The 27,670-nt window shown below is 42.1% G+C and overlaps 1 protein-coding gene across 6 annotated transcripts; it reads left to right on the top strand.

Moving 5' to 3' along the window:
• The first annotated feature begins 572 nt into the window (after positions 1-572).
• Positions 573-27,567, top strand: MAJIN (membrane anchored junction protein). Of its 6 annotated transcripts, none has more exons than XM_047823509.1 (11): positions 582-767; positions 9,488-9,605; positions 16,640-16,685; positions 18,348-18,423; positions 18,586-18,711; positions 19,854-19,885; positions 20,207-20,298; positions 21,508-21,571; positions 25,420-25,492; positions 26,262-26,379; positions 27,234-27,567. In XM_047823509.1, the coding sequence occupies exons 2-11, from the start codon at positions 9,505-9,507 to the stop codon at positions 27,277-27,279; spliced, it is 774 nt and encodes a 257-aa protein (XP_047679465.1). In that variant the 5' UTR covers positions 582-767; positions 9,488-9,504; the 3' UTR covers positions 27,280-27,567. The 6 variants fall into 6 exon arrangements, with proteins under 6 accessions (XP_047679468.1, XP_047679469.1, XP_047679465.1 ...); XM_047823510.1 differs by lacking the exon at positions 582-767 and adding an exon at positions 1,133-1,287; XM_047823511.1 differs by lacking the exon at positions 582-767 and adding an exon at positions 8,690-8,780.
• Positions 27,568-27,670: the final 103 nt, after the last annotated feature.

Raw genomic sequence — 27,670 nt, forward strand, 5'->3', positions numbered from 1 at the left:
GCGGTCCGGGAGTTCGAGCCCCGCGTCAGGCTCTGGGCTGATGGCTCGGAGCCTGGAGCCTGTTTCCGATTCTGTGTCTCCCTCTCTCTCTGCCCTTCCCCCGTTCATGCTCTGTCTCTCTCTGTCCCAAAAATAAATAAAAACGTTGAAAAAAAAATTTAAAAAAAATAAATAAAATTTAAAAAACCTGCTTTACAACACTGCGGTCGGGATTTACCAAAGAAGAGCGAGTATGAAAAGTGCCTTCACGATGCTGGACACATTAGTAGGGGCTCCGCAGGACACAGCTCCCACGGCAGGCACGGACTATGCGCTAAGTGAACAAACAGTGGACAGGAGGAGCAGTGACAAAAAGGCCCCGGCCGGGGTGGGGCCGCGAGCCGCTCTGGACCTGAGCGGCGGACCACCCACGGGGCCGTGGCGCCGCGCCGCGCACGCGCACATCACGGCCAAACCTCGGCGCGCGCGCCCACAGCGGCAGGCGAGGGAGCACATCTGCGCGTGCGCAGAACGCTCGGCCCCGGCGGGAGGTGGGGCGGGGAGCGCGGTTGCGCGTGCGCAAAAGGGCTGGCGGGCGCGCGGCATGAGCCAAAGCGCGAGCGAGCGCCTGAGTGAGTTCCCGAGCCGCGCTTCGTGCGCAGTCGACGCCCGCACGTTTCGGGGGCGCTCTCCGGGCGGAACTGCGGCCGAGGCCGCTTGTACGAAGCGCGAGGAACCCGTAGCCTGTATAAGGGCCCGGCCTGGCCTGGGAAAGTCTTGAGTCTGAGGTAACGGCCCACAGCGGCCTGGTGCTCCCGTGAGGGTGGCGCTTCGTGGCCTTTTATTTTCCGAGGGAGAGTTACAGCCCCGGCGGCCCCTCCCTTCAGCGGCGCGAGAGGGCCCGGCTGCCGCGGCCACTTGCAGGCCGCGAGGGTGGCCCGGGGCGGGCTGGGCAGCGGGGGGCGGCGGCGGCCTGGGCCGACCCCCTTCGCCGGGCGAGCGGAGCGGCGGCGCCGAGGCCGAGAACGCGGCGCGCTGGCCGCTCTTCCCGCCCCCGAGGGCCGCCCCGTCTTCCGAGGGCCCCGCGCCCCCCTCGCCGCACCCTCTTTTTTAAAACCCCCTTTCCCCGTAACGAAAGTGTGCCCTCTGCTCTGCAGCCTCGCGGTGACCCCGGGCTCAGCGGTTGCCACGAAAGCAAGACTTCGCCCACGGAGACGTTTCTCGTCCCCGCCATGTCTTAGTGATCTCGGGGAGTCTCTGCCTTGCCTGACTCAACCTGGGAGGGAAATACTGGAGGCGTGGCACTCAGTGAGACCTCCCCTTCCCACCCCCCCCCCCCCAGCCCCGCCGTTTGAATCTTGGCATCTGCGAAAAGTGGAAAGATTAAGCCTGCCTTGGTCCTTGACTTTTCTCAACTTCAGTGCCTCCCCTTGCGCATGTGCAGGTGGTGAACCTACCGCAGTATCCCAACCGTCTCCCTAAAATCGCTCTTTGGCTGGCTCGTGGGCACCTTAAAATTGAGCACGTCCCACTAAGGAGGTCACATCTTCCCCCTCAAAAATGGACTTTCCAGGGGCGCCTGGGTGGCTCAGTGGTTGTGGGGTTCTTGATTTCAGCTCAGGAGGTCATCAGCAACTCCCGGTTGGTGGGTTCCAGCCCCACTTCGAACTCTGCTCTGGCAGTGGGGAGCCTGCTTGAGCCATCTCTTTCTCCCTCTCTCTTACCCCTCCCCTGCTCGCTCTCTCTTTCTCAAAAAAAGGAATAAACTGAAAACTTTTTAAAAAATGTACTTTATAGGGGCGCCTGGGTGGCTCAGTCAGTTGAGCGTCCGACTGCAGCTCAGGTCATGATCTTATGGTTGGTGAGTTCAAGCCCTGCGTGGGGCTCTGTGCCGACAGCTGGGAGCCTGGAGCCTGCTTCAGATTCTGTGTCTCCCTGTCTCTCTGTTCCTCCCCGGCTCACACCATCTCTCTCTTTCAAAAAATAAATAAACATTAAAATTTTTTTTTAAAGTTTACTTTCTAAGGCAACTTTTTCAGGAAGTGGTACTTTTTTTCCTCTTCCATTAGCTGCTCAAGCAATTAGGAATCATCTTTGTTCTCTCTCCCTTCCCTCATCAGTTGACAAAATCATGTCTAGACATCTTCGCATCTTCGCATCTTCTTTTATCTTCGCAGGCATCCTCCAAACCAATCCTTTTCTCTTCATCTCCACTTTTGTCACTGGAGACCAGGCCACTTAATCAGCTTCTGCCTAGCACCACAGGCATCGCCTAGCTGGTCCTAGTCCTTTTTTATCTGTTCTTGTTCTGGATTATTTCCCACGTTACAACCGGATCCATACATATGTGTACTTTAACTCACAGCTGTGTGGTCATTTCTTTATTATACCCTTCAGTGCCTTCCTATTGCTTTCAGGATAGACTCCACAATTCATAACCTGGGCTGTAAGTAAGGCCCACATCCCTTCTTTACCTGCACTTTCTCCCCTGATGATCACGTCTGTTCAATAGTTTCAAATACCACCTAAACACTGATTACTTAAATTTACATTTCCATCCCGATTTCCATCTCTTGCACACTAGGAGACCACCCTCTCAGCATATCCACTGGGATGTTGAATAGGCCTTAGACTTAACCAAAACAGAACTATTGAGTTTCTCTACAAATCTCTTTCCCTAGAATCCTTCCCCATCTCAGAAAAGGGTATGTACCATCCTCCACCTAATAGCAAAGGCTGAAAACATAAGAACCATCCTTGACTCCCACATCTAGTCCATCAGTCTAAAATATACCCCCATTCAGCTATTCATTAAGACTCCCCAGTCAAAATCAGCATCATCTTTCTCCTGGACTACTACAAAAGTTTCCTAACTGGTTCCCTGCTTCTACTTTTACCCTTGTACAGTTCATCTTTCTAAAACAAATCAAATCCTTTCATTCTTTATAAAACCCTTAGCATAAAATTTGAACTCTTTACAGTGGCCTACAGGCCTTACACGATCTGGTTGCTTCTTATCTCTGACTTCGTCCTCCTCTATTCTGTTTTCATTCTCTGTGCTCCAGTCACACTGACCTTTCTGTCCATTAAACCTAAACCACCCATCACAAGGCATCTGTGATTGCTGGTTTTTTTTCTGCTTGGAATGCTTTTCCTCTTGACTTCGCATGGTTGTTCAACTTTCCATTTGGGCCTCAGCTCAGCTGTAATCTTGTCCGAAAAGTCTTCCCTGGCCACAGTAGTTAAGCACCCTCCCAGTTACTCTTTTCTATGAAACTCTTTTATTTTCTTTAGAGTACTTAGAGTACTTCAAATTACATTTATGGACTTACATGTTTATTGTTGCTTCCACACCTGAAATATAAGCCCTTAAAGACAAGTTATCACATCTCTCTTGTTATACTCTAGACATAGAGCAGTGCATAGTAAGGCTCTCACATGTATGCTGACTAACTCATTGCTTATTTGTATGTGTTATCTCAAAGCACTGTCCTTTTTGCCCACTAGGTTCCAAGTTTCTATACTTCTTTCTTTTGAAAGCGCCATGCTCTCTCCAAGTTGAAGACTCTTACATCTTCTGTTTCCTGTACGCACCTCAGACCTGCTCTCTTTTTGTGCGTCCCTAACTCATATTCATCCCTCAGGTATGAGTCTTTTACTTAGAATGGGCTTCCATGATTTCCTTTCTAGGGTTAGGATTCTCTGTATCATGTTCCCATATCACCCTGTTCTTTTTTGTAGCAGTCACCACACTTGAAATGATTTGTAAGCTCTTTGCAGGTGAGGACCAAGTTCCAATCCTCTCCACTTCATCTCCAGCGCTTCCGCTTCTGGAACATTGTAGGCATGCGAATATTTGTGAGCTGAATGAATGAATGTTGAATGAACATGAGATTGAGAGGCTCAGATCAGGTAAAAACTAGGAGAGCAGTTAGCATGGAAAATGAATTAGCTGACTCTACCTTTCCTACTTCGATAGAAGTTTTTGGATCTTGTGAGCTAGAGATAAGAAAGCATTATATATACTGAAAGTGCTTTATAAATATGAGGTTTGCTTGTTTGCTAAGGCCTCTTCACCATTAGAGCCCTGTGGTTTGATGGTTATTCAAAGTACAAAACTTTATGTTTCTTAGCCATAATAAATGATTTGTTGTTTTAGAGCTAGGCTTAAAATGTAAAATATAAAGAATTGAGGCTAATATTGAGTGTAGGCCAGTTTATAATCAGTTGGACTGTCTTGCTTTAACAATTCATCTGAGTTTTAGTCTTGCCCGTCATGGCCAAATTAGATGATCTCCTCAAGTCAGGTATATCTTTTTGTAAATACAGTTCTTATCTCTGCCCCCCGCCCCACATCTCACCAGAATTGGATTAAACTTAGTAAAATATTTCAAATTTCCTGTATGAAATGTCTCTCATTACATAAAAAGTAATTTAGTTTTCTTATTAATTTCTTCAGAATCTGCCATTGTTTCCTGGCAAGAACAAAGCTGGATATTTTAGAAGCTTTTCTTTTCTTTTCTTTTCTTTTCTTTTCTTTTCTTTTCTTTTCTTTTCTTTTCTTTTCTTTTCTTTTCTTTAAGTAGGCTCCACACTCAGCATAGAGCCCAACTCAGGGCTTGAACTCACGACCCTGAGCTGAGATCAATAGTTGGACGCTTAACCAACTGAGCCACCCAGGTACCCCTCAAGCTTTCTTTTCACACTTTCCTATATCAGTCTTCTGTCACTAAGACCATCGAGATATGTACATCAAGGACTCAAGAGTTTTGAGCTCAAAGTTGTAAAAGATGTTCCTTTCTCTCTACCTAAGCATATTCTCTAAACCATTTGCCCTTCTGAAACTACTGATGCTTTCCCCCCCACCAATTTTACATATTCTTCCCTACATGTACGGGTGAGTACAGGTCAACTCACCCAATGGTGTAACCAAAAGATAAAATGTCTCTCATTGCCTTCAGTTTTACATCCAAATGCTTTTTGGGTTCCTGGGGTTGGTAGGATGTTTAGAGTGCTACAGTGAATTCAGTGTGATGTGAATGCTAATAGGTTGATCATCACGTAACAAGCCAGAGCTTCTGGGCAGGGTGATGAGATGAGATACCATTCTATTGCTTTTCTAGAATAAGGACCACAGTTCTGGACCTATTGACTAAAGGTAGTTTTTCCAATAGCTTTTAGGATGGTTAAGATGTAAGTGGTGCAAAGGTAACTTAAGAGATTAACTTAGACTCCTTTCTGGTCTACTGACTTGTCCATTAGGCCTTTTAATTTCACTTTAGGGCATCTTCCTACCTCTCTGTTAGAAACTTTAGTTACTCCTTACCTCTCAAACAAAACAAAACAAAACAAAACAAAATCTAACACAGTTCCAAGGGCAAATCTATTCCTGAACAAATGCCAAGAGCATTTTAAAGATTGTGTTTTACCAGAAAGAGTAGGAAGAAACCTAAAGAGAAAGAACGATACCAGTAAACACGAAAGTATTCTGGGTAGTCTTAGATCAGTCTCTCCCTGTCCCCTCCCATATCTTAAGACTTTGTTTTGTCTTAGAAAGGTTATTCTTGGGGCGCCTGGGTGGCGCAGTCGGTTAAGCGTCCGACTTCAGCCAGGTCACGATCTCGCGGTCCGTGAGTTCGAGCCCCGTGTCAGGCTCTGGGCTGATGGCTCAGAGCCTGGAGCCTGTTTCCGATTCTGTGTCTCCCTCTCTCTCTGCCCCTCCCCCGTTCATGCTCTGTCTCTCTCTGTCCCAAAAATAAATAAACGTTGAAAAAAAAAATAAAAAAAAAAAAGAAAGGTTATTCTTTATTGAAAAACCTGTGTAGAGCACTAAAATAAGCAGTTATACCTGCATTATTTCATAACCATCCTAGCTACCCTGCAAGGTAAAGAAACGGAGAATAGTTCCTTTTGACAATAGAGCTTGAAGACAAACAAATGTGAACACTTTAACACTCCAAGAAATAATTCTAAGAACATTTGATCAGAAAAGCTTACATTTTGGTTTGATGCCTTTATACCCAGATTGAGTTTGCCTTGAGTCATCCACAATTATAAGAGTGACCAGGGTTACAATTTAATAAAGTGACTGACAGGGTATTGTGATGTAATGGGGAATGTGTGGGTCAAAGGAATCAGCAATCTTGGGGAGTGCTAATCCTGGTTCCGTACTAAGTTATATGACACCTTGTGGAAGTTATTTCGTTCTTTGTTGAAATCACTTTATTCTCATACTGTCTAAAACAGAGGGCGCTTCCAACTATAGGCAACCATGAATCTCTGTTTGGAAATACAGACTTCAGAGAGTCTGAACATACTTCAGTAAAGCCAGGCAGACCTTGGAGACTAGCCAAGGACTTGTGAAGGTGGAAGGAGTTGCTGGTCATCTGTCTTCAATCTCAATTCTAAAACTTGGGTAGTAAATTCATAGTATCAGTGGGATTTCCCTGTTTTGTTACCCCCCACTCATTAATGGTCACAGAGCCTATCATATTAGATCTGCTCAGTAAATGTATTTTGAATAAATGCTTATGAAGCTCTTTTATTCTTTAACACTATGGAGGATTTTTCCATCAAATATCACCAGATATATTTAGTGACAGCACTTCCTTATCTTCCACCTCAATAGTCAATGTTATCCTCATATAACATTCAGCCCTGCTTTAGGTTCTATGAACTGACCCAGATGTTTCTTTATGTGAAAAATTACTAAAACTTTAAAAAATCGAACATCATTGCCTATGTGGCATTTAAATATAATTATTGGAAATTTTCAAAGAAAAGGTTCTTGATTGGGATTTGTCAGATTTTGCGCTGAAATTAAAAGTAGTCAGTTTTCCTCTCTTAAATTTGCTTTTCTAGTGAAGCATTAAGAGAGAAACTTCAAATCTATCAAAACAGCTAATGTTTATGTAATATTCTAGAGTTTATGGAGTGCTATTTACAGCATAATCTCATTTAATCCCACTACAATTCTAGATGGGATTCTCATTTGTAGATGCAGAAATTGAGAAATGGCAAGGCTAAGTGACTTGCTCAGGATCTAATGGCTAATAAGAAGCAGAGCTAGGACTCAGGCCTTGATCCTCCGATTGCAAATCTTACGTGTTTCCAACTAATGCATTTTGCTTCTAAACTTTTCTTTGTTTTAACACCATCGTGTTGTTTGATCACCTAAAAATGGATTGAGAGTGACCCTTCTTCATATGTTAAGACCCCATATTGTTATCTTGACTACAGTACTTAGGTTGAAAAATAACCTTGTGAAATCTTTGAACCAATAGTACTATGTGGTTGTTTTGGATTATGCTGTCTAATCTTTATTTTCAAATGAGGCAATTAGTGTGTGGTTGTTTCTGAAGCAGGCAGCCAGCAATTAACAGGCAGGCCCCAGCCAGAAGAGGGCTGTTGTTACCTTTTTCGGACAGCCACTGTGGTGCAGTACATGAAGTTTCCTCTCTGGATTGTCATTTCCAGCAAATGTCCTTCATTTCCTTTGCTCTGATCCCCCAGCCCTCAGTCTGTGGTGAGAGGTGACTGCATTTTAGTAAAACTCTCTGAATAACTGAAAGCTAAATTTTTGTGGCAGCAACTTTTGTGGCAGGTAGGCTCCTTTCCTACTTAGAAAAGTCATCTTAGCACCGAAAACACCATCAAATCTAGCTGGGTTCCTGCCATGCCTTGAGCATGGGAATCAACAAGCTTCTCTCCCCCCCGCCCCCCCCCCCCCCCAGCCTTCCCCACCCCACCTCAGGATATGAACAGTATTTCCCCTCTGGTAACTTTGCAGTTGGCACCAAGTATTTCTTTTCACTTTTGACTGCAATTCTAGTCTAAATAGTCTCATGGGCTCTGGCTCCAACCCGCTGTCATTCTAATCCCAAGCAGCTGAGATCAGACACTGGGATATCTCTTTACTGGCAGCCCCAGACATGAACTCTGGAAATTGTGGGAAATTCCATTCTTTGGGCACGTAGATCTTCTGACTCCACCACATGAGAGTTTTCCCTGCTGAGTATAAATGGTACTGGGGTAATATGGAGGAAAGAGTAATGAAAATAGTCCTTTATGTGTATATAGTATTTTAATACTTACAAAATGATTTATATTCATTATCTTATTTTTTTGTCCTAAAAACCCCAGAAAGCAGAGTAGGAAAGTGGTTAAGAGGTATCAAGTCTGGCTTCATATTACTTCATTTGAAACTCAGTTCCAACATTCATCTCTCAATGTCTCAGTTTCCTTATCTATCAGATTTGGGCTGTTGATCTCAAAGCCTTGGTGTAAGGATTAAGTGAGATGATACATGTAAGACACTTAAGGTAGGGCATTTTAAAAAGTTGTTGTTAATTGTTATTATTGTATAAATAAGAAAATCAAGGCCCAGAGAAGCCAAAGAGGGATATTGGACCCGAGACTCAAACCTAAATTATTCTTTCTTTGTGCCTGTTCTGTCTACCCATCTTAGCTACCTCTGAAATCAATACTTTGTGTTGTGTGTAGGTAGCTTTTATCCTCAGGAACTCTGAACCTCTCATCTCATTATTTATTACTTACACTTCCATATGAAGAGACAGAAAGCGCAGGGTTTATTATCTCTACAAGTAAAAAGAGGCACAGAAAAGTCCCAGTGACTTAGAAAATCACTAATCACTGTGCTTAATTCTTTTTAGTGTGTACCGAATGCCTGCTTGGAGGAGAAGAGACATGCCATTCTTCTTTTCCCATCTTTCCCTTTTCCTGACTTTCCCTCAAAGAGGACCTTAAGTGACAGAGATTCAGGAATAGGAAAAGTAAATCTAGTAAGTGCTAGGAGGATAGTAGGTACTCTTGTGGCACAGGGCTGTCTCACAAGTGGTGAAAAGGAAGAGTGGTTGAGAGGTAGGGAAGATAAGGCATTCCTTGGCAGCACTGGGAAACATTAGCGTACATCCTTATTTGCTGCATGAGCTGTGGCAGGAAGGTGTGTTCCTTCCTTAACTTCATCTAAAATTAACAGCAGAGGTCTTCCTAATTGTGCCACCTATTGGTACATTCGGATTGTTTCATTATTTGACTTGAGTCCTCTTCATACTGGCCTAGATTCCAAGGAAAGTGGGGAACAAGGGGGGGAGAATAGATTCAAGAGATGTTTGAGAGAGAGATTTAATCCTAAGAAAAACCTTATGAGGCATCAGATGTTGGTTATCATTAGTCTCATGAAGAGAAGTGATTTGCCCGAGGTTGTCAGGTAAACTACAAAACTCGAACCCAGGTCTTCTGATTTCAAGTATAGAGATTATTCCCAAACACCGTGTATCTTCCCCCATGCAGGTAGAAGAATGTTCCAAGTGATTAAAATAGGTGATTAATGTAAAATCTGAGACAGGACATAGGCAGTGGTGCTGAATGTTGGACATTTTACTCATGAAGAGACGCTACGGACTGGGCAGGTTCTCTTTCCCATATGATAACATAAGGAACCATCTTTAGCTTTTCAATAATTCTCTAATATTTGTATTTCATTTAGGCTATCATTTGGAAGCAATGAGTTTAAAACCCTTCACCTACCCGTTTCCAGAGACGAGGTTTCTTCACGCAGGACCCAATGTGTATAAATTCAAAATTAGATATGGCAACAGTATCAGGTAATTTTGAAGCTAAGAGAGTAGCCTTTGCAAATACAGGTTAGTACATTCCCACAGGTATCCCTTCTCTACCTTCCCCCTGTCCAGGGGACTGGCTGAATTAGCATCTTGTAGGACTCTGTTTCCCATGTATTTTATTTTATTTTTTTAAGCTTATTTATTTGAGAAAGACAGAGACAGTGAGAGTGAGGGAGGGGCAGAGAGAGAGAGGAAGAGGACGAGAATCCCAAGCAAGCTCCACACTGCCAGCAGAGAGCCCAGCACAGGGCTCAAACCCATGAAACTGTGAGATTATGACCTGAGCTGAAACCAGAAGTCAGATGCTTAACTGACTGAGCCACCCAGGTACCCCTGTTTCCCAAGTATTTTATAGTCCATATATTAATATTCATGTAAGTTTCTAAATTAGTGATGGCATACCTTTGGAGCAGTAGTTCTCAAGATTTTTTTTTATCTCAAGATCTCTTTGCACTCGTAAGATTATCAAGGATCCCAAAGAGTTTGGTTATGTGGGTCATACCTGTCCATATGTATCATATACAGTTTAAAACAGGAAAATTAAAATAACATACTTACTAATTTAAAAATAATATATCATTAGGGGTGCCTTGGTGGCTCAGTCGGTTAAGTGTCCAACTGCAACTTAGGTCATGATCTCACGGTTCGTGACTTTGAGCCCCACATCAGGCTTTCTGTTGTCAGGACAGAGCCTGCTTCAGATCCTCTTTCCACCTTTCTCAATGCCTCTCCCCATTTATTCTCTCTCTCTCTCTCTCTCAAAAAGTAAATAAACTTAAAACAAAAATAATATATCATTATGCTAAGGGAAATTAGAAAGATAAATATCATATAATTTCACTCGTAGGTGGAATTTAAGAAACAAAACATGAACATAGGGGAAGAGAAGGAAAAATAAGATAAAAACAGAGGCAGGCACCAAGGGATACAGGTGTGCTGTTTCGAAAGGACACATGCACCCCCATGTTTATAACAGCACTATCAACAATAGCCAGAGTATGGAAAGAGCCCAAATGTCCATCCATGGATAAATGGATAAAGAAGATGTGGTGTACATATATAAAATGGAGTATTACTTGGCAATCAAAGAGAATGAAATATTGCCATTTGCAACCATATGGATGGAACTAGAGGGTATTATGCTAAGAGAAATCAGTCAGAGAAAGACAAATATCATATGACTTCATTCATATGAGGACTTTAAGAGACAAAACAGATGAACATAAGGGAAAGGAAACAAAAATAATATAAAAACAGGGAGGGGGACAAAACATAAGAGACTCTTAAATATGGAGAACAAACAGGGATTACTGGAGGGGTTGTGGGATGGGGGATGGGCTAAATGGGTCAGGGGCATTAAGGAACCTACTCCTGAAATCGTTGTACTATATGCTAACTAATTTGGATGTAAATTTAAAAAAAATAAAAAAAAAACAGAGGCAGGCAAACCATAAGAAACTCTTAAATACAGAGAACAAATTGAGGGTTGCTGGAGGGGTGTTGGGTGGGGGGATGGGCTAAATGGGTGATGGGCATTAAGGAGGGCACTTGTTGGGATGAGCACTGGGTGTTATATGTAAGTGGTGAATCACCAAATTCTACTCCAGAATCCCTTATTACACTATATGTTAACTAACTTGGATTTAAATAAAATTCTTAAAAATTGCTGAAAATAATGTCGTTAAATGTTAACAAATAATATGTTTTATTAAAAGTAACTATATTTTGGGGCACTTGGGTGGCTCAGTTGGTTGGGTGTCTTGATTTCAGCTCAAGTTATGATCTCATAGTTATGGGATCAAGCCCTGCGTCAGGCTTTGCACTGATGGTGTGGAGCCTGCTTGGGATTCTCTCTCTCCCTCTCTCTCTCTCTGCCCCTCTCCCCTCAAAATAAATAAATAAACATTTTTTAAAAAGGTTATATTTTTTAAAAAATTAATGAGGAGATTGGCACTGTTTACAGTGGGATAAAGACCCTAGGAATGCAAGGATGGTTCAGTATACAGACATCAGGGGCACCTGGGTGGCTCAGTCAGTTAAGCATCTGACTCGATTTTGTCTCATGTCATGACCTCTCGGTCTGTTACATTGAGCCCCATGTCTGGCTCTGTGCTGACAGCCAGAGCCTGCTTGGGATTCTCTCCCCCTCTCTCTCTGCCCTTCCCTCACTCTCTCTCTCTTTTTTATTTTATTTTTTAATTTTTTTTAAACGTTTATTTATTTTTGAGACAGAGAGCATGAATGGGGGAGGGTCAGAGAGAGAGGGAGACACAGAATCTGAAACAGGCTCCAGGCACAGAGCCTGACGCGGGGCTTGAACTCATGAACCGCGAGATCACGACCTGAGCCAAAGTCGGACACTTAACCAACTGAGCCACCCAGGCGCCCCTCTCTCTCTCTCTTAAAATAAATAAGCATTAAATACACACACACACACACAGAAATCAACCAATATAATACACCACAGTAACAGAATGTAAGGGGAAAAAGTCACATGATTATCTTAATTGAGAAAGAAAAAGCATTTGACCAAATCCAGCACCCTTGCATGATAAAAACACTCAATAAACTAGGAATAGAGGGGAACTTCCTCAATATGATAAAGACCATATATGAAAATCCCACAGCTAACTTACTCAGTTATGAAAAACTTAAAGCTTTTCTCTCAAGATGCTCATTTTCACTACTTCCATCCATCATAGTACTTGTTTCTAGCCAGAGCAATTAGTCAAGAAAAAGGAAGAAAATGCATACAAATTGGAAAGGAAGAAGTGAAACCATCTCTATCTGTGGAAACCATGATCTGACCTGTAGAAAACCCTAAAGAATTCACACACACACACACACACACACACACACACACACACACACACCAAAAAAACAAAACAAACAAAAAACCTATTAGAGCTGATCAATGAATTCAGCAAAGTTGCAGGATACAAAATCAACACACAAAATCAGTGGTATTTGTATACACTAGCAAAAAACAATCTGAGAAGAAAATTAAGAAAACAATTTCATTTACAGTAGTACCAATAAGAAAAATATTTAGCAATAAATTTAACCAAGGAGATGCAAGACTTGCCCACTGAAAACTACAAAAAGTTGCCAAAAGAAATTGAAGACTTACTAGATATCTATGTTTGTGGATTGGAAGACTTAATATTATTAAGATGACAAAGCAATCTACAGATTCAGTGAAATCCCTATCAAAATTCCAGTGGCATATTTTGCAAAACTGGACAAGCCCATCTTAAAATTCATATGAAATGGAGCATCCAGGTGGCTCAGTGGGTTGAGCATCCATCTCTTGATTTTGGCTCAGGTCATGGTCCCAGGGTCATGGGTTCGAGCCCCACATTGGGTTCTCCACTGAGAAGTGGAGCCTGCTTGGGATTTTCTCTCTCCTCCCGCTCTCTCTCTTAAAAAAAAAAAATCATGAAATTTCAAGAGACCCTGAATAGCCAAAATAATCTCGATAAAGAACAAAATTGGAAGACTCCTACTTCCCAATTTAAGAACTTGCTACAAAGCTACAGGTAACCCAAAAAGCTACAGGTAATGGCGTAAGAACAGCTTACAGACCATAGAATAGAATTGAGAGCCCAGAAATAAACCTTCACATTCACATCTTTGGTCAATTAGTTTTTGACTAGAATGCCAAAACTGTTCAATAGTGGAGGAACAGTGTCTTTAACAAATGGTTCTGAGAAGAATGGATATCCACATGCAGAAGAATGAAGTTAGACCCTTATATTGTACACAGAACTTACAAAAAATAGATCAAAGACCTAAATTTAAGAGCTAAAACTATAAAACTCTTAGGAGAAAACATAGGTGCAAATCTTCATGACTTTGAATTTGGCAGTGGTTTCTTAAATACCATACCAAAAGCATAGGCAACAAAAGAAAATTCGATAAATTTGGACTGCATTAAATTTTTAAAAATTGTGCATCAAAGGACACTATCAACAGAGTGCAAGGGCAACTCACAGATGGGAGAAAATATCTATAAATCACATATCTGGTAAGAGTTTAATATCCAGAATATAGAAAGAAGTACAACTCAGGGAACCTGGGTGGCTCAGTCTGTTAAGCATCCGACTCTGGATTTTGGTTCAGTTCATGATCTCATGGTTTGTGAGTTTAAGCTCCAAGTCTGGCTCTGTGCTGACAGTGCAGAGCCTGCGTGGGATCTCTGTCTCCCTCTCTCTGTCTCTCTGCCCCACACTGCTTGTGCTCTCTCTCTCAAAAATAAACACTAAAAATAAATAAATAAATAAATGAACATTAAAAGAAAAGAAGTACAACTCAAAAACAACAAAATAAACCAGTTTAAGAATCGACAAAGGCTGGGGTGCCTGGGTGGCTCTTTTAGGTGACCAACTTCAGCTCAGGTCTTGATCTCGAAGTTGGTGAGTTTGAGCTCCCCATGGGGGTCTGCACTGACAGTGCGGATCCTGCTTCAAATCCTCTGTCTCCCTTCTCTCTCTCCCCTCCCCCACTTGTGCACACGCTCTCTCTCTCTCCCTCTCTCAAAAATAAACATTTAAAAAATAATAAAAATGGACAAAGTATTTAAATAGACATTACTTCAAATGAGATCCACAAATGGCCGATAAGCACATGAGAAGATGCTCAATATCCTTACACCAGGGACATGCAAATCCAAACCTTAATGAGATACCACTTCACACCTACTTGGATGGGTATTAAAAAAAAAAAAAAACCAGAAAATAACAGTTGGCAAGGATATGGAGAAATTGGAAGTCTTGTATAGAACTGATGGGAATATAAAATAGTGCACCTGCCATGGAAAACAATTTGGCAGTTCCTCAAAAAGTTAAACATAGAATTACCATATAACACAGCAATTTCATTCCTAGGTATATGCCCAAAAGAATTGAAAACAGGGAGTCAAGCAGATTCTTGTACAACAATGTTCATAGCTGTATTATTCATGATAGAAGATGGAAACAGCCCAAGTGCCATCAAATTGGTGAATGTATAAACAAAATGTAGTTATATGCGTGCTGTATACATATATGCAATAGAATATTATTCAGCTACTAAAGAAATTGCAAAAGAAATGAAGTTCTGATACCTGTACAACATGGATGAACCGCAAAAACATTATGCTAATTGAAATAATCCAGGAACAAAAGGAAAAATATGATTCTACTTCTATGAAATATTAAACAGGAAAATTCATAGAGGCAGAAAATAGATTAGGGGTCACCAGGGGAGGGGTGGAAGGGAGAATGAGGAGTTATTGCTTAATGAGTACAGTGTTTCTGTTTGGGAAGATAAGCTTTGGAAAAATAGTGGTGATGGTTGTACACCATGGTTGTGAGTCTAATTAACACTGCTGAATTGTATACTTAAAAATGGCTAAAATGGCAAATTTTAGGTTATATATATTTTACAATTTTAAAATGTATTAGTTAATTTAAAATAATGTATCCATTAAGTGTTAACACATTTTTATTAAAAATATCTAATTTTCAAAGACAAAAAAATTAATGAGAAGATTGGCATTGTTTTAAATTTTTGCAAATCTCATTAGTCTGGCTTGATAGAAAGCTGATAGATTATATCTGCTTCTGCATTCAGTCTGGTTTTTTTGGTTGAATTATATGAAAAAAATCCAGCCCCACATAGATGTGTAGTTGGGGAAGGTAGAAATGTATTAATAGCCTTCACAGATTATTGTGGGCATTCTTTGACCCTACATTAAAATTTAAGAAGTGATAGTTTTTTTGTTTGGTTTTGTTTAACGTGGTACTTTTTTAAAAGTTAGTTGCAATATGGAATCTGAAATTCTATCAGTGAACATTTTGAACTCTGCTGTATTAAAATCTGTCTTGTTCTGGGAGTGAATCTTTTACCTAGGATGATTTGTAACATAATGTGTTTCATTGGTCATTTGGAAAATATTGGTTGACTGACTTATATAGATAATCCAAATGTCAACACACTTCGTTATACAATATCAAAAAATCATATCTGTTAATATCACGATCAATCTTAGAAAAGTGTTTTAAGTTTTTGAAACTTGTCGATCTCACTGTGGTGGATTGAGTTTTCCAAAGTTCAAATTTTGCTTGAAATCCCAAAATTCATCATTGGCACAAATAAACACTGTCAGTTGTTTTGCTTGAATTGATAAGCTCACTATTCATTTTTGAGGAAATGTCACATTTCTAAGTCTGTATAATGACTATAGTGTGTTAGCTGATCATTGAAGTAAAATACCATTCCATGAAAGGCAGCTAGTTTAATCTGCAACTAACTTTAACAGTTAGTTGCCCAAGTGCTTTTCCTCAAGACACCCATCATATTTCTGTATGCAGCAGAAGTACTTAATGAATACTTCCCATTTTATCACATAGTGTATTAAAAAGACATATATTTAAGGGTTGAGATTTTATAAAATTATTAATTTTTTTCTTGCTTCCTCAAATATATTAAATGAAGCTGGATTTTTTTTTTCCTGTGTGGCAGTCAAGATTACCACAACTGCTAGTACAGTTTAGTGTAACTAGCTAGATTTGTGCAAAGGCACCAGCAATTTTGCCCTCCATTGCTTTTGTTACTAATGATTACAAATGTTAACACAGCAAGGAAAAAAAAGGCAAATAACATCTTATTATTAGTATAAAAAGAGTTATGCCTTCAAGAACACTTGACAGGGGCTTGAGGATGCCTGGTGGTCCACAGACTACACTTGAGTACAACAAGTCTAACAAATTATTAACTTAATTTCAGGTCTTGGCAAGTTAATGGGGAAGATATTTTGGAACAACCTTCTACCAGTTCTCAGACCATACCACCTACGTGATCACTTCTTCCCATGAGCTGTTGGTCAACACACACGATTCTTACTTAGTCATGTTTCTGTAGCTCAGTGGAAGTATCATTTTTGCTCTTCTGTCTACTCTGTACTGACAGTAGAGTCTAGCGTCTTCAGAGCTTTCCTTCTCAGCTTATTTATCTCTTGTTTGTTTACCTTCTAGAGGGGAAGAGATAGAAGATAAGGAAGTCATCCTCAAGGAGCTGGAGGTAGGGGGAAAAGCAGACAACTTCTGGGAAAGTTATTCTTTAAGCCAAGGATGCGTCCATATCCAGCTTTTAATTATTTCCTGTGAACTGAGTCACAACCTCCACTTGATCACTTGGCTTCTCCCTGCCGTAGTTCCTCTGCAAAGAAACTTAACTGTTTTTCCAAGGAAATTAAAGCCTGTATCCTTTCTCAGTTCTTCTAGTTGAAGTGTCAGCACCTTTGAGGCTTAGAGTTCTATTGTTTCCACCAGAGTTCCCAGCCCTCTGCAGCTCTCTTCTGTGGTGGCTGGCGTAGAGAAAGCTTCTGGAGGACTGCCGCCTTCCAGGGCTCTGGGAAGCCTCACCCTCCCACCCACTGCCTGGTACTTGACGTTCAGGAAACTCAATTGTAAATACACATACAAGACTGCTGTGTCTTCATTTTAATTGGAAACATTTGCAATTGCTTTATTCCCACTTCATTTTCATTCCTCCTTTACCCAGCCTTACTTAGGTTCTCCCACAGGAGAAACACTGAGCAAGTGAACAGCTTTGTGAATTGGTGAACGCGTTGGGCAAGGAGTCAGAGCTCTGGGCGCTGGCCTTGGATTCCAGCCCTGGCTGAGCCACTGATTAGCAGTGCGAACCCCAGCAAATCATTTCTGTCTCTTGGTCTTAATTGCCTTGTTCATAAAATGAGAGTTCTAAACTAGTTTATTTCTCTTCTGACTTCACAACTCAGTGATTTGGGACCGTTCAGATTTATAAAGACATACACTGTCATATTTCAAGGAATTTGAATACAATGAAATATACAAACACAAAACTCTATGAAACCAAAAATTTGAGTCCTAGCCTTAAAGGTATCTATAGCTCTTTGGCTAAGTGTCGAAGGTACCTTAGAATCTTGTGGGAGATCAGAGACATTGTTATAAATAACAATTATTTTAATAATAGAACCATGAGAGTTTTCTGCTTATTTTAATTGTAAGTAGAGCAGAGTTTATTTCACTTTGCTTCAGTTAACATGGGCAGAGAAAAGTGCAAGGCAGTATCTAGCAAAGTGGAGAGACCATAGACCTCAGAGCCAATCACACCTAGATTTGAGTTAAGTTCTGCCTTCACAATGGGACTTTTGGGCAAGTTACCTACCTTCTCCAAGCCTGCTTCCTTACCTGTCAATGAGGTTGATAAACAGTACCTGTTTTCACGATTGTGGTGAGGGTTAGAAATAGATGTGTGCAGTGCCTGCCACACAGTAGCTCAGTATGCGGTAGCTAGGGAGCATTTATATACATTTATAACCAAAGTTTTCAAGGTGCTTTTTCTGTGTTCTTGCTCTCAGCTTTCAGGCAGATATTCTCATCTTCTTTTACTCAGAAAACATTTGTTGATAGGCATCGTGCCTAATGAATGGTTAAGAGAGTAAGCCCTGGAACCCCATTGCCTGGAACCCCATTGTTCATATCTTGGCCCCCTCCATTACTCCCCCATTAGTAAGAAAGGGCATTTCAGGCAGAGGGAACAGAGCATAGAAATGGAGGATCAGAAGGCATGTTCAGGGAACAGCACATAGTTCAGCTTTAATAGAATGAAGGGTTTGCAAAAAGCAGTGACAGGTGTAAATGGACAGATTGGCTGGGACTAGACAATATTAAACTCATTTCAGATTTTTTTTTCCAGGATTCTATTCGTGTGGTCTTGGGAAACTTGGACAATCTGCAGCCATTTGCTACAGAACACTTCATTGTATTTCCCTGTATCCTTTCATTTCAGGATAGAAATAAGCTACAGGTCACACTATAGATTCAAATGGAAGCAGCAGACTCGTAGGACAGGGAAGGGCAAGGGTCTTATCCCTAGAATAGTACTCAGGGATTCGTACTGACTGCTTTCTTCACTCCTTAGCACCATTTCTCAGATAAAAGCAAATGGGAAAGAGTGTCCCACCTGAAATTCAAATATGGGGAAATCGTCTTGGCCCCCTATCCATTTGTTTTTACTCTGTATGTGGAGATGAAATGGTTTCATGAAAACCCGTCACCTGGTAAGTAGAATGATGGAAGTTTTAGTGGTGGAGGAGAAATAGGGAAGGTTGAATGTCCGTGGGTTAGCATTGCAAGGTCAGTATGGCAAAATGGCCAGCCTGACTGGGCCCTAACGCCACCCAGTGTAGAGGTTAGGAGCAAGTGCTCCAAGCCAGATGGCCTGGTTCAAATCCCAGTGGTTTTGCCACTTGAGAGCTGTGTGACCTTAGATGAGTTCCTTAATCTTTCTGTGCCCCCTTTGTGAAATGGCGAAGGATAATAATAGCACCCATCTCACTGAGTTGTTATATATATATATATATATATATATATATATATATATATATATATATATTATACATATTAATAAACAAAGTCTGACTGACAGTAATCACTCAGTGAAAGAGATCTCTTATATAAAAATACTTCCTTCCATTTTAGAGTATTCAGTGACTTTTACGTTAGCGGTATCTTAAAGGCATCTCCAGGTTTTTAATCTCTGAAGGCCATTGCTATTTTTACTCATAGAGGGACAAATAGATACCTGCCAGTTTGATTTGGAAAAGAGTGCAAAGGCCTTGCCTCAAAGTATCTCCCCAATTCATTTGTCACTAATGTCTGAAGTTCTACCTTTTTTCTTTTTTTCTTCTTAAAAATTTTTTTAATGTTTATTTATTTGTGTGAGAGAGAGACAGACAGACAGAGTGTGAGCAGGGGAGGGGCAGAGAGAGGGAGACACAGAATTAGAAGCAGGCTCCAGGCTCTGAGCTGTCTGCACAGAGCCCGACACGGGGCTTGAACTCACAAACTGTGAGATCGTGACCTGAGCCAAAGTCGGACGCTTAACCGACTGAGCCCCCAGGGGCCCCTACCTTTTTTCTTTTATACTAAGGATCATTCCCTTTTAAGTGGCATATCATTAGAATATAATATAAATGTAGTATGTTTGACCTTGTAGATGACAATAGTTCTTTAAGTCTAAAAAATAGGGGAAGAGAGTTTGAAGACCCCGGATTTCTAGCAAAAGTGGTACCAGGCAGAAAAGGGAAAAGGCATACATAGAGCTTTTTTGTCTACGACCAGTTGTAAGAAATAAGTGGTAGCCAGAAATCCAGGTGAAACAGCATCTTGATCCATTATAACCTTCAAATTTCCATTGTAGGGAAACCAATAAATGACAGTCCTCTTGGATTGGTAAGTTTGCCTTTTCTACACAAGATGAAAATTGCCTTTATTGCCATGTCTTGTCCAAAAAGTCCTGCTCTTGTCTCTTCCTCTTACTTTGCCCCTTGGTTGCTGCCCAGGTCCAATCAGAATTGTATACACGAGACCATCTTTTTCCTCTTGGCTAAATTTCTAAGACTGTCTCTAACAACGATATCTAGCCTCACTTGCGAAGCTGGTGTTAAAAGTTGCTGTAGGCAATTTAGAGATGGGGAGTTCTCTTCACTGTGCCCTCGTGAACTGTGAGCAGGTCCGGAAAAGGAGTCACAGGAGTCTGGTTCCTCTCTGAAGGTGCCGGCGGAGACGAAAGCAGCAGGAGCCATGATGAGGAAACGAGCGCGAGTGGAAGTACCCAGCCCCCTGCACGGGCCAGAGCTGGACAGGTCAGTGGTGTTGGGGGAGAATTGAAATCCTGCATCCTCGTTAGGCTTCGCCAGCTGTTGCTGCTGGCCGATCTTGTCCTTCGCTGAGTCACTTTTTGTCTTCACCCTTCACTGGTACCTGCTTATTTCCGGGGGTGGACTAAGGGAAGGAGACACGTTGATGTTTGCAAAGTAATTTGAAAACAGTTCCTTCCTCGGCAAAGTGGGAGTCTTCTGCTCATCAAGACAGTGACTATGAGGAAAGGCGATCACATCTGTACAACTGAATCCAACACATACTCAGCACTCAGCATGGTCACACTACCAGAAGGCCCAAGACTTAAGAAGTCCCAGCATATTATATAAGAACACGGAAAAATCCTCAAGAGAGTGAGAAAAAAATAAAATAAAATTCTATTTTACCTAGTAAGCAGTGAAGTTTTTTGGAAATCTGCCTTTAAGAGAGAATGTGAGCTAAAATGTAAATACGTACAAGAGGGTATGTATCAGTCAATGGGTGAAATACTGCAATATTAGGGTCAATGTTGAACATATCCTTAACATGTTGAAGTTGCTATTGTGGAGGCTACTTACTTTATTCTTTACAATCTCTGTCAGGGACAGAGTGAATCAGTAAAGATAAGATAATTCAGTCATTCTTAACTCGCACCCAGAGAGGGCAGCTGGAATAATCCAAGGTGTGGTTTGCTCCCCAGCCCAAAGTGCTTTCAGCCCATGTTCCCAGAGAGCAGCTGCTTCTTTCCTGGGGTCGTGTGGGCAAACAGTTCCGTGAGGGAACTGAGGCCTCTACCCTCCACATGCACATGTCAGGGAAGAGTCAGGAAACTTCTTTCCCAGACAGGTGGAATGTGAAGGTACTTGGAGGTGTGAAGCTTTGCTCTGTTCTATTTGACTGAATTTTCCATGGAGATGAGGCCTCACATCTTCCCTTTCTCTGGGTTTTGATGCAGTCAAGTATTTCAAAATCTGATTACCTGCTGTCAATCACATTTTCCCTTTCTCAACCCCTAGATCCTTAAATGTTTCAAATTGGGATTCTGCTGTGAATTAAAGCAGCACCCAAAGAAAATTTGGCCACGCAATTTATTCCGTAGGCCAGGAGTGGTATAAAAATAGCCAACCTGCTGAAATATTCATTTAGGCCACATTTGCTTAAATGTGATGTTGCTGCTGCCAGTAACATTTCCTGGGCTTTTTTCCCCACCTCAGGGCCAAGATGGGGATTTCCAGCCAAGGCCCCAGCAAAAAGAGGCCCCTTATGGAAACCAGGAGGGTAAGCACCAAAATGGAGGCTGCAAGGCTTTTGGCTGTTCCTGTTCTGTAACAAGTCATAATTCCTGTTACCAGCACATTTTCGTCCTAAGTACAGACTGAATTGACTGAACTCATTCTCAGGTTTCACCATCTGCAGAATAACATTCAGCCACTCTACTTCTGCCACAACCTGTCCCAAAAGTAGCCACATAATACACACATCGATGAATCCTTTTGTTAAAAGGCCTTTTCTTCTCAGCTTAAAAAGCTGCTTCTTGTACTCTGCAGTGAGAGAAGAAAATAGGTCTGTTGAATCGGGGTGGGATCTGGTATAGAATTTTTTCATTTTAGAAAACTTTTTGCCTTCATCTGCACCGGGGTCTGAGTCTGGGAACATCTAGTTTTTATAGACAAGCTAGGCATACATCAGCATGGGATACTGGTAAGAGAAAACTTCACTTAGAGCAGTGATGGGCTGGCCCCAGTGGCATTTGATTTCATTTGTGAGGTTTATTCCCCATTTAGATATTCATATACCTGCTACTCTTGCATTTCAGGGCTTCTTTTTTAGTGGCCTGTGGAAGAGTCCCCTTTTTCTTTTCTTCCCCTCTTGAAATAGCTGTTATTTGTGCCTTTTTCTTACTTTTCACTTATCTCTCCAAAGTAGCTCTGACCTTAAGTATTTAAAGTTACTTAAGGTCACACTCCCTGTTCACCTCCCTCGCCTTCCCAGAACCCGTAGCATGATCAGTTATGCAGTAAGTATCTGTAAAACATGTGCATTTATTCGACAAACTGACTGCGTGTCTGCTGTGTGCCAAGTACTAGAGATCTCCTGCTCTCCCCTAAAAATGCCAACTGTGTAAAAAGCTAGGCAGACAATTATTGATAGATGTGCTACGTGCAAGAATAAAGGAAGCAAAGGGACCACAAAGGAGAACCTCACCCAAACCAGGTGGATGGGAGGGAGGCTTCTCAGAGTAGCTCAGAGGACTAAAGCCAAGAGGAACGAATATAGTGCTTTTGGTGACTGCAAGCCAGTGCACCTGGAGCTTAGAGTACAGTGCTAAGAAGGGTTATTGGAGAGATCAGCACAGGCTGGATCTTGAAAGACTTAAGGGCAACTTCAAGATCACAGGCTTTCCCCTAAAACATTTTTTAAGTAGGAAAGTAAAGTGATTTTCATTTCTATATGATTATTCTGCCTCCTGTTTGCAAGGTATTGTGTTAGGTGCTGGGGTGCACCCAAACATGTAAAACATGGTTTTTCTTGCAGGAATTTATTGTTTAGTTAGGGAAAGAGAGAACCCTTAGGGACTCAGTCCTCTGGCTCTGTGGGTAGGGGCAGGGTATAGGACCCATTATGCCATGGCCACCTGGCCCACTGAATGATTGTAGACAGATGATTGCCCTCTTCTATACTCCTATCCTTTCAAGAGGGAAGAAAAAGAAATGAGAAAGTACAGGAGGGGTACATGAAGCTCTGAAGAACAAAGACGCTTTATACAACCAAGATAATTACTATTAAAAGAACATTTCCCTCACTCTCTATCCTTCATACCTTCCTATTCTTAGTTTGACACATCATCTCCCTCAAGAACAGTACCCACAGTTTCTTACTCAACATAATTACCTTTTCAACCTGATACTGGGTTTAGAAAAAAACTCTGAGCCCCAAAAAAAAAAAACAAAAAAAAACACAACACCGAAACAAAACCCAAAAGGAACATGTTTATTGATTTTGACTCAAAGCCCAATGACAGTCTCCATTGTAGACCCTGTTCCCAGAAAGAGGATTTCTCTTGAATTAGAGTGATCATAGTGGCTCTCAGTGTAAGTCACTTGAGATGGAAAAATCGAATTTGCTCCTATGGTCCAATGCTTAATATTTTCTCTCCCCTTTGGGTAACTCAAGATGTAGGGTCACAGTCAGTGTGGACTGTCATGTCTTAACAGGACACCACTGGGAGCTGATACAGGGAAAGCTTCGAAGAACATGGCTCATATCTAAATAAAGTCTCTGTTTCATAAGAGGTGTTTTGGGGAGAATGGGAAGGAAAGGCAGACCCATTCCCTTTATTACTCGAGGTGCCAGACTAGAGATCCAGACTTTGTAAGGACAAAAAGGGGGAGAGCAGATGTAAAACAGACTGCTGTGTGTGTGTGTAGCTTTTTTTTTTTTTTTTTTGCCACTTCTGCTTGAACTGCTTGAACTTTTTTTAAAATTTCTTTTTTTTTTTTTTTTTTTTAATTTTGAGAGACAGCGTGAGCCAGGGAGGTGCAGAGAGAGCAAGGGATAGAGGATCTGAAGCAGGCTCTGCACTGACAGCAGAGAGCCCAATGTGGGGCTTGAATTCAAGAGCCACAAGATCATGACCTGAGCTGAAGTTGGACGCTCAACTGATTGAGCCACCCAGGTGCCCCTTGAACTATACTTTTAAGCAGATCTGGCCCTGAACATATAGAGGACAGTTTTGTGTTGGGTTGTCAGTGTATTATTATGTCTTGTTGGATGTCCCAGATGGTACCATCAGTTTAATTTCAGGCTATGTTTTTCTTTTCTTGTGACATTTTCCTGAGGAGACATCTGTCAAGATTTTAGGAGAACACAAATGCTAACCTATATTGTGAGGGGAATCTGCCCTGGTTGAGAGATCTTTACCTCTGTCCCAGGGCCTTTGAACCCTTCTATTCCCCACTGCCACCCTTAGTGGATGCTTTCATTAGAGCCAGTGCAGCAGAATTTAAGCTCCAAACCATAGTTTCATTAAATTTGTAAGAATCATTTTCTCAAGCTAGAAGTTAGAGCTGTGCCCTCTCAATTCCATCTCCACCCTGTGGTGGACTGCAAGCCAGTGCACCTGGAGACTTAGAAGAGGTAAGAGTTCCCCTTCACTTTTATAGGAGTATGACCCAGGTAGCAGCCTATGTGTTCCGGAAATTGAGGGTTTATGGAAATGTTTATCTTAGAAATACAACTCATGCTTAAGATGGAGGCTACATCCTAATTTCTTTCTTTCTTTTTTTTTTTTCATCCTAACTTTCCTAGAGGCTTATCATACCTCTGCCTCCCAGACCCACCTTGATAGTCCACAGCCCCTGGCTGTAGAATTCTTCACCAGCACAATGGCTCAAGGAACTTCCCAGCACTGCTAAGGTAGTCAGGCCCTTTCCAGGTGAGGGGAGTGGCCAGTTAGCAGAGAGTCCCAAAGAAAATATATGAACCATGATTCTGAATATTGGGGTATCAACTGGAAATGTGGGCTTGGAACCAGGTTATAGGATGTCCTCCTCAAAGTATTAAAAGAAGTTCTGTAGGGGCTCCTGGGTGGCTCAGTCGGTTAAGCGTCCAACTTTAGCTCAGGTCATGATCTCACGGTCCATGGGCTCGAGCCCCGTGTCGGGCTCTGTACTGTCGGTTACAGAGCCTGGAGTCTGCTTCGGATTCTGTGTCTCCCTCTCTCTTTGCCCCTCCCCAACTCATGCTCTGTCTGTCTCAAAAAATGAATAAACTTTAAAAAAAGAAGTTCTGTAAAGGAGTAGCCCAGGGAGAAGACTGAGTTATAGTGTGCTGCCTGCTTATGCCATAGTCATATTTCCACTACCCAGCTCTAGCCACACTCATCTTTTTAGTTGTTAAAGGTAGTGCCTCCTATACACCATGTCCCTGTCTAAAATGCCCTGCTCTCTCTGACCGTCTCTTCACCCCCATTATGATAAAATTTCACTCATCTGTCAAGACCCCATTCAAATAGCACTTTCCCTGCGAAATCTTCCTTGACTAACCACCAACCAACAAATAGCATCCTGCCCACCAAGATGTATGGGAGTCAAGTTTAAAACTTTTCTTGGTCCTCTTTTTATCAGAACATGGAAAGAAAAACCAAGCAGAAATGTCAGGAGAGCCCAACGTTTGATATCACTGATGTCCAGGAACAGGGTAGGTTCTGGGAAATTTATTCTCTTTTAATAATCATCCTGACCTCTTTCGTTCTCTGATGAGCAGAGCAACACAGAGCTGAGTCTGGGCACACTTGCTGGGTGATATACCTGCTCCCATGAAGACTCTTGTTGGCCATCCTCTGGTGTGGGGGCCTGCCCTCGAATCGTAAACGCTCCCTCAGCTTCCAAGAGAAGTGAGAGGAAACAATGCATGTCCTTCCTGTGCAAATGATGATGAAATTGATGCTCCCACTATTTGAAAACAGTTCTATACGGGTGATAAGTTTTACAGGAAAGTTGGGAGGGATGTGTTTCACTGTTCTGTCTCGTTGGAGAATAATCTCTGGGAAGCTGTCTTTCCTCCTCTTCCCTTCAGGGCATTAATGTGAATATTGGAGGTGCAGCAGATGTTCAGCAAAGGCTGGAAATGCTTGTTAAGATGTCCAGCATGAGGATTCAGTATGGATTGTAGTTATCACAGATGCAGGGATGTAAGCACATGAGTTCTTCAACAAGTTGTCATTCCATGAGAAAACATCATGGTGGGTGGCCAGGACTTAAGCCGTGTAAAAATCTCAGGGGCCCAACTAAAAATAGTCCAAGGTCAGAGTAGTATCTTACTGGGCTGAGATGAAATTGGGAAGGTCTCAACAAACAGTTTGGCTAGCTTCGAACAAATGGTGTGAGGCTGCCCTTGGCCCATACTAGATGTCATGTGAAAGTCCCTGGGCTAATACCTTTTCCCTGCCTGAGTGTTTTCCTTGCAGATTCTAAGCTGGGGGACAGCCTAGTGGGACAGATCATCCCCCCATTGCAGCAAGACAATCCATCTCCACCGGAAAGACCCGCAGAGCTGGCAACCAATGGCTTCTTTGGGTTTCTAAGGTAGGATGGATTTCTCTCCTGTCATTAAACTGAGACCCAGAGCAATCTAGCTCCAGAGTCTGCCTCATTGAATCTTTTGGGGAAATTAGAAAAGCAAGCAGATTCCCCACATAATCTCTATTTTTCCCGGGATACAGGATGGAAATGAGACAGCACAAGGGCCCTGACTGAATTTATTTATTTTTAAAAGAAATTTTTTTTTCAACATTTATTTATTTTTTGGGACAGAGAGAGACAGAGCATGAACGGGGGAGGGGCAGAGAGAGAGGGAGACACAGAATCGGAAGCAGGTTCCAGGCTCTGAGCCATCAGCCCAGAGCCCGACGCGGGGCTCGAACTCATGGACCGTGAGATCGTGACCTGGCTGAAGTCGGACGCTTAACCGACTGCGCCACCCAGGCGCCCCGGCCCTGACTGAATTTAATGAAGACCGTGTCTTGTTCGCTTTTACACATCCCACCCCACCCCACCCCAGTGTGCCTAGCATTGGACCTTGTCCCATAAATGCTGCTTAAACAGAGCCTGTTCTTACCGTTAGGTCATTCAGATGCTTCGGTTACCAAAATGTTTCCATTCTCCTCTCTGAATCTAGGCTGTGTCTTCAGAGTCCTTTTTGCGGAAGACAATTAGCAAATCCCTTTATCCATCTAGAGCTCAGCCATCCCATTGAATTCTCCTTCATGTGTCCCTCCTGAGTATAATTGAATTTGGGTACCTTTTCAAATGCTGTTCCAGACTTGAATCCATTCAGTGGTTCCCCGAAGCCAAAATGTCCTAGCTAATGGAGCCCTAATGGGACTGGGAGAAGGGAGGGACCTCTAGAATCTCAAGCCACTCTGTTCTCCTTCCTGCAGCTCTCTCTTCCCCTTTCGTTATTTCTTCGGAAAGAGCAGCTGGTGAGTCTTCCAGATGCAGCAGTGGGAAGAGCGTCCTCTCGCAATGACTCTTCCCGTTCCACCCTCCATGCATGACATTTCAGTCAAGGGGAACGTGGGCCCTAAACTCTCTGAGTCCTCTTGTGGGTTTGTCCTATCCTTTGCCTCTTTACAGTGGATTTTTTTTTTTCAATTTAAAACACTAAGAAAAGAACTTCCTAAAATGTTCTAGTCTGAGAATTGTACGCTCTGAGGGCCAGTTTAGGTCTTTCGTCTCCAGCACTTAGGATCCTAATGAAAATAAATTATTTACGAAGAGTTATTGACTGAATTTCATGAAGTAGAGAGAGAGAAAACTTCTCCCTGAAGATACAGGGAAGCAATGCCTGAAACCTCCCCTGGGTCTGCCTGGTCCT

The sequence above is a fragment of the Prionailurus viverrinus genome, chromosome D1, assembly GCF_022837055.1.
Source record: "Prionailurus viverrinus isolate Anna chromosome D1, UM_Priviv_1.0, whole genome shotgun sequence".
NCBI classification, from domain to species: Eukaryota; Metazoa; Chordata; class Mammalia; order Carnivora; family Felidae; genus Prionailurus; species Prionailurus viverrinus.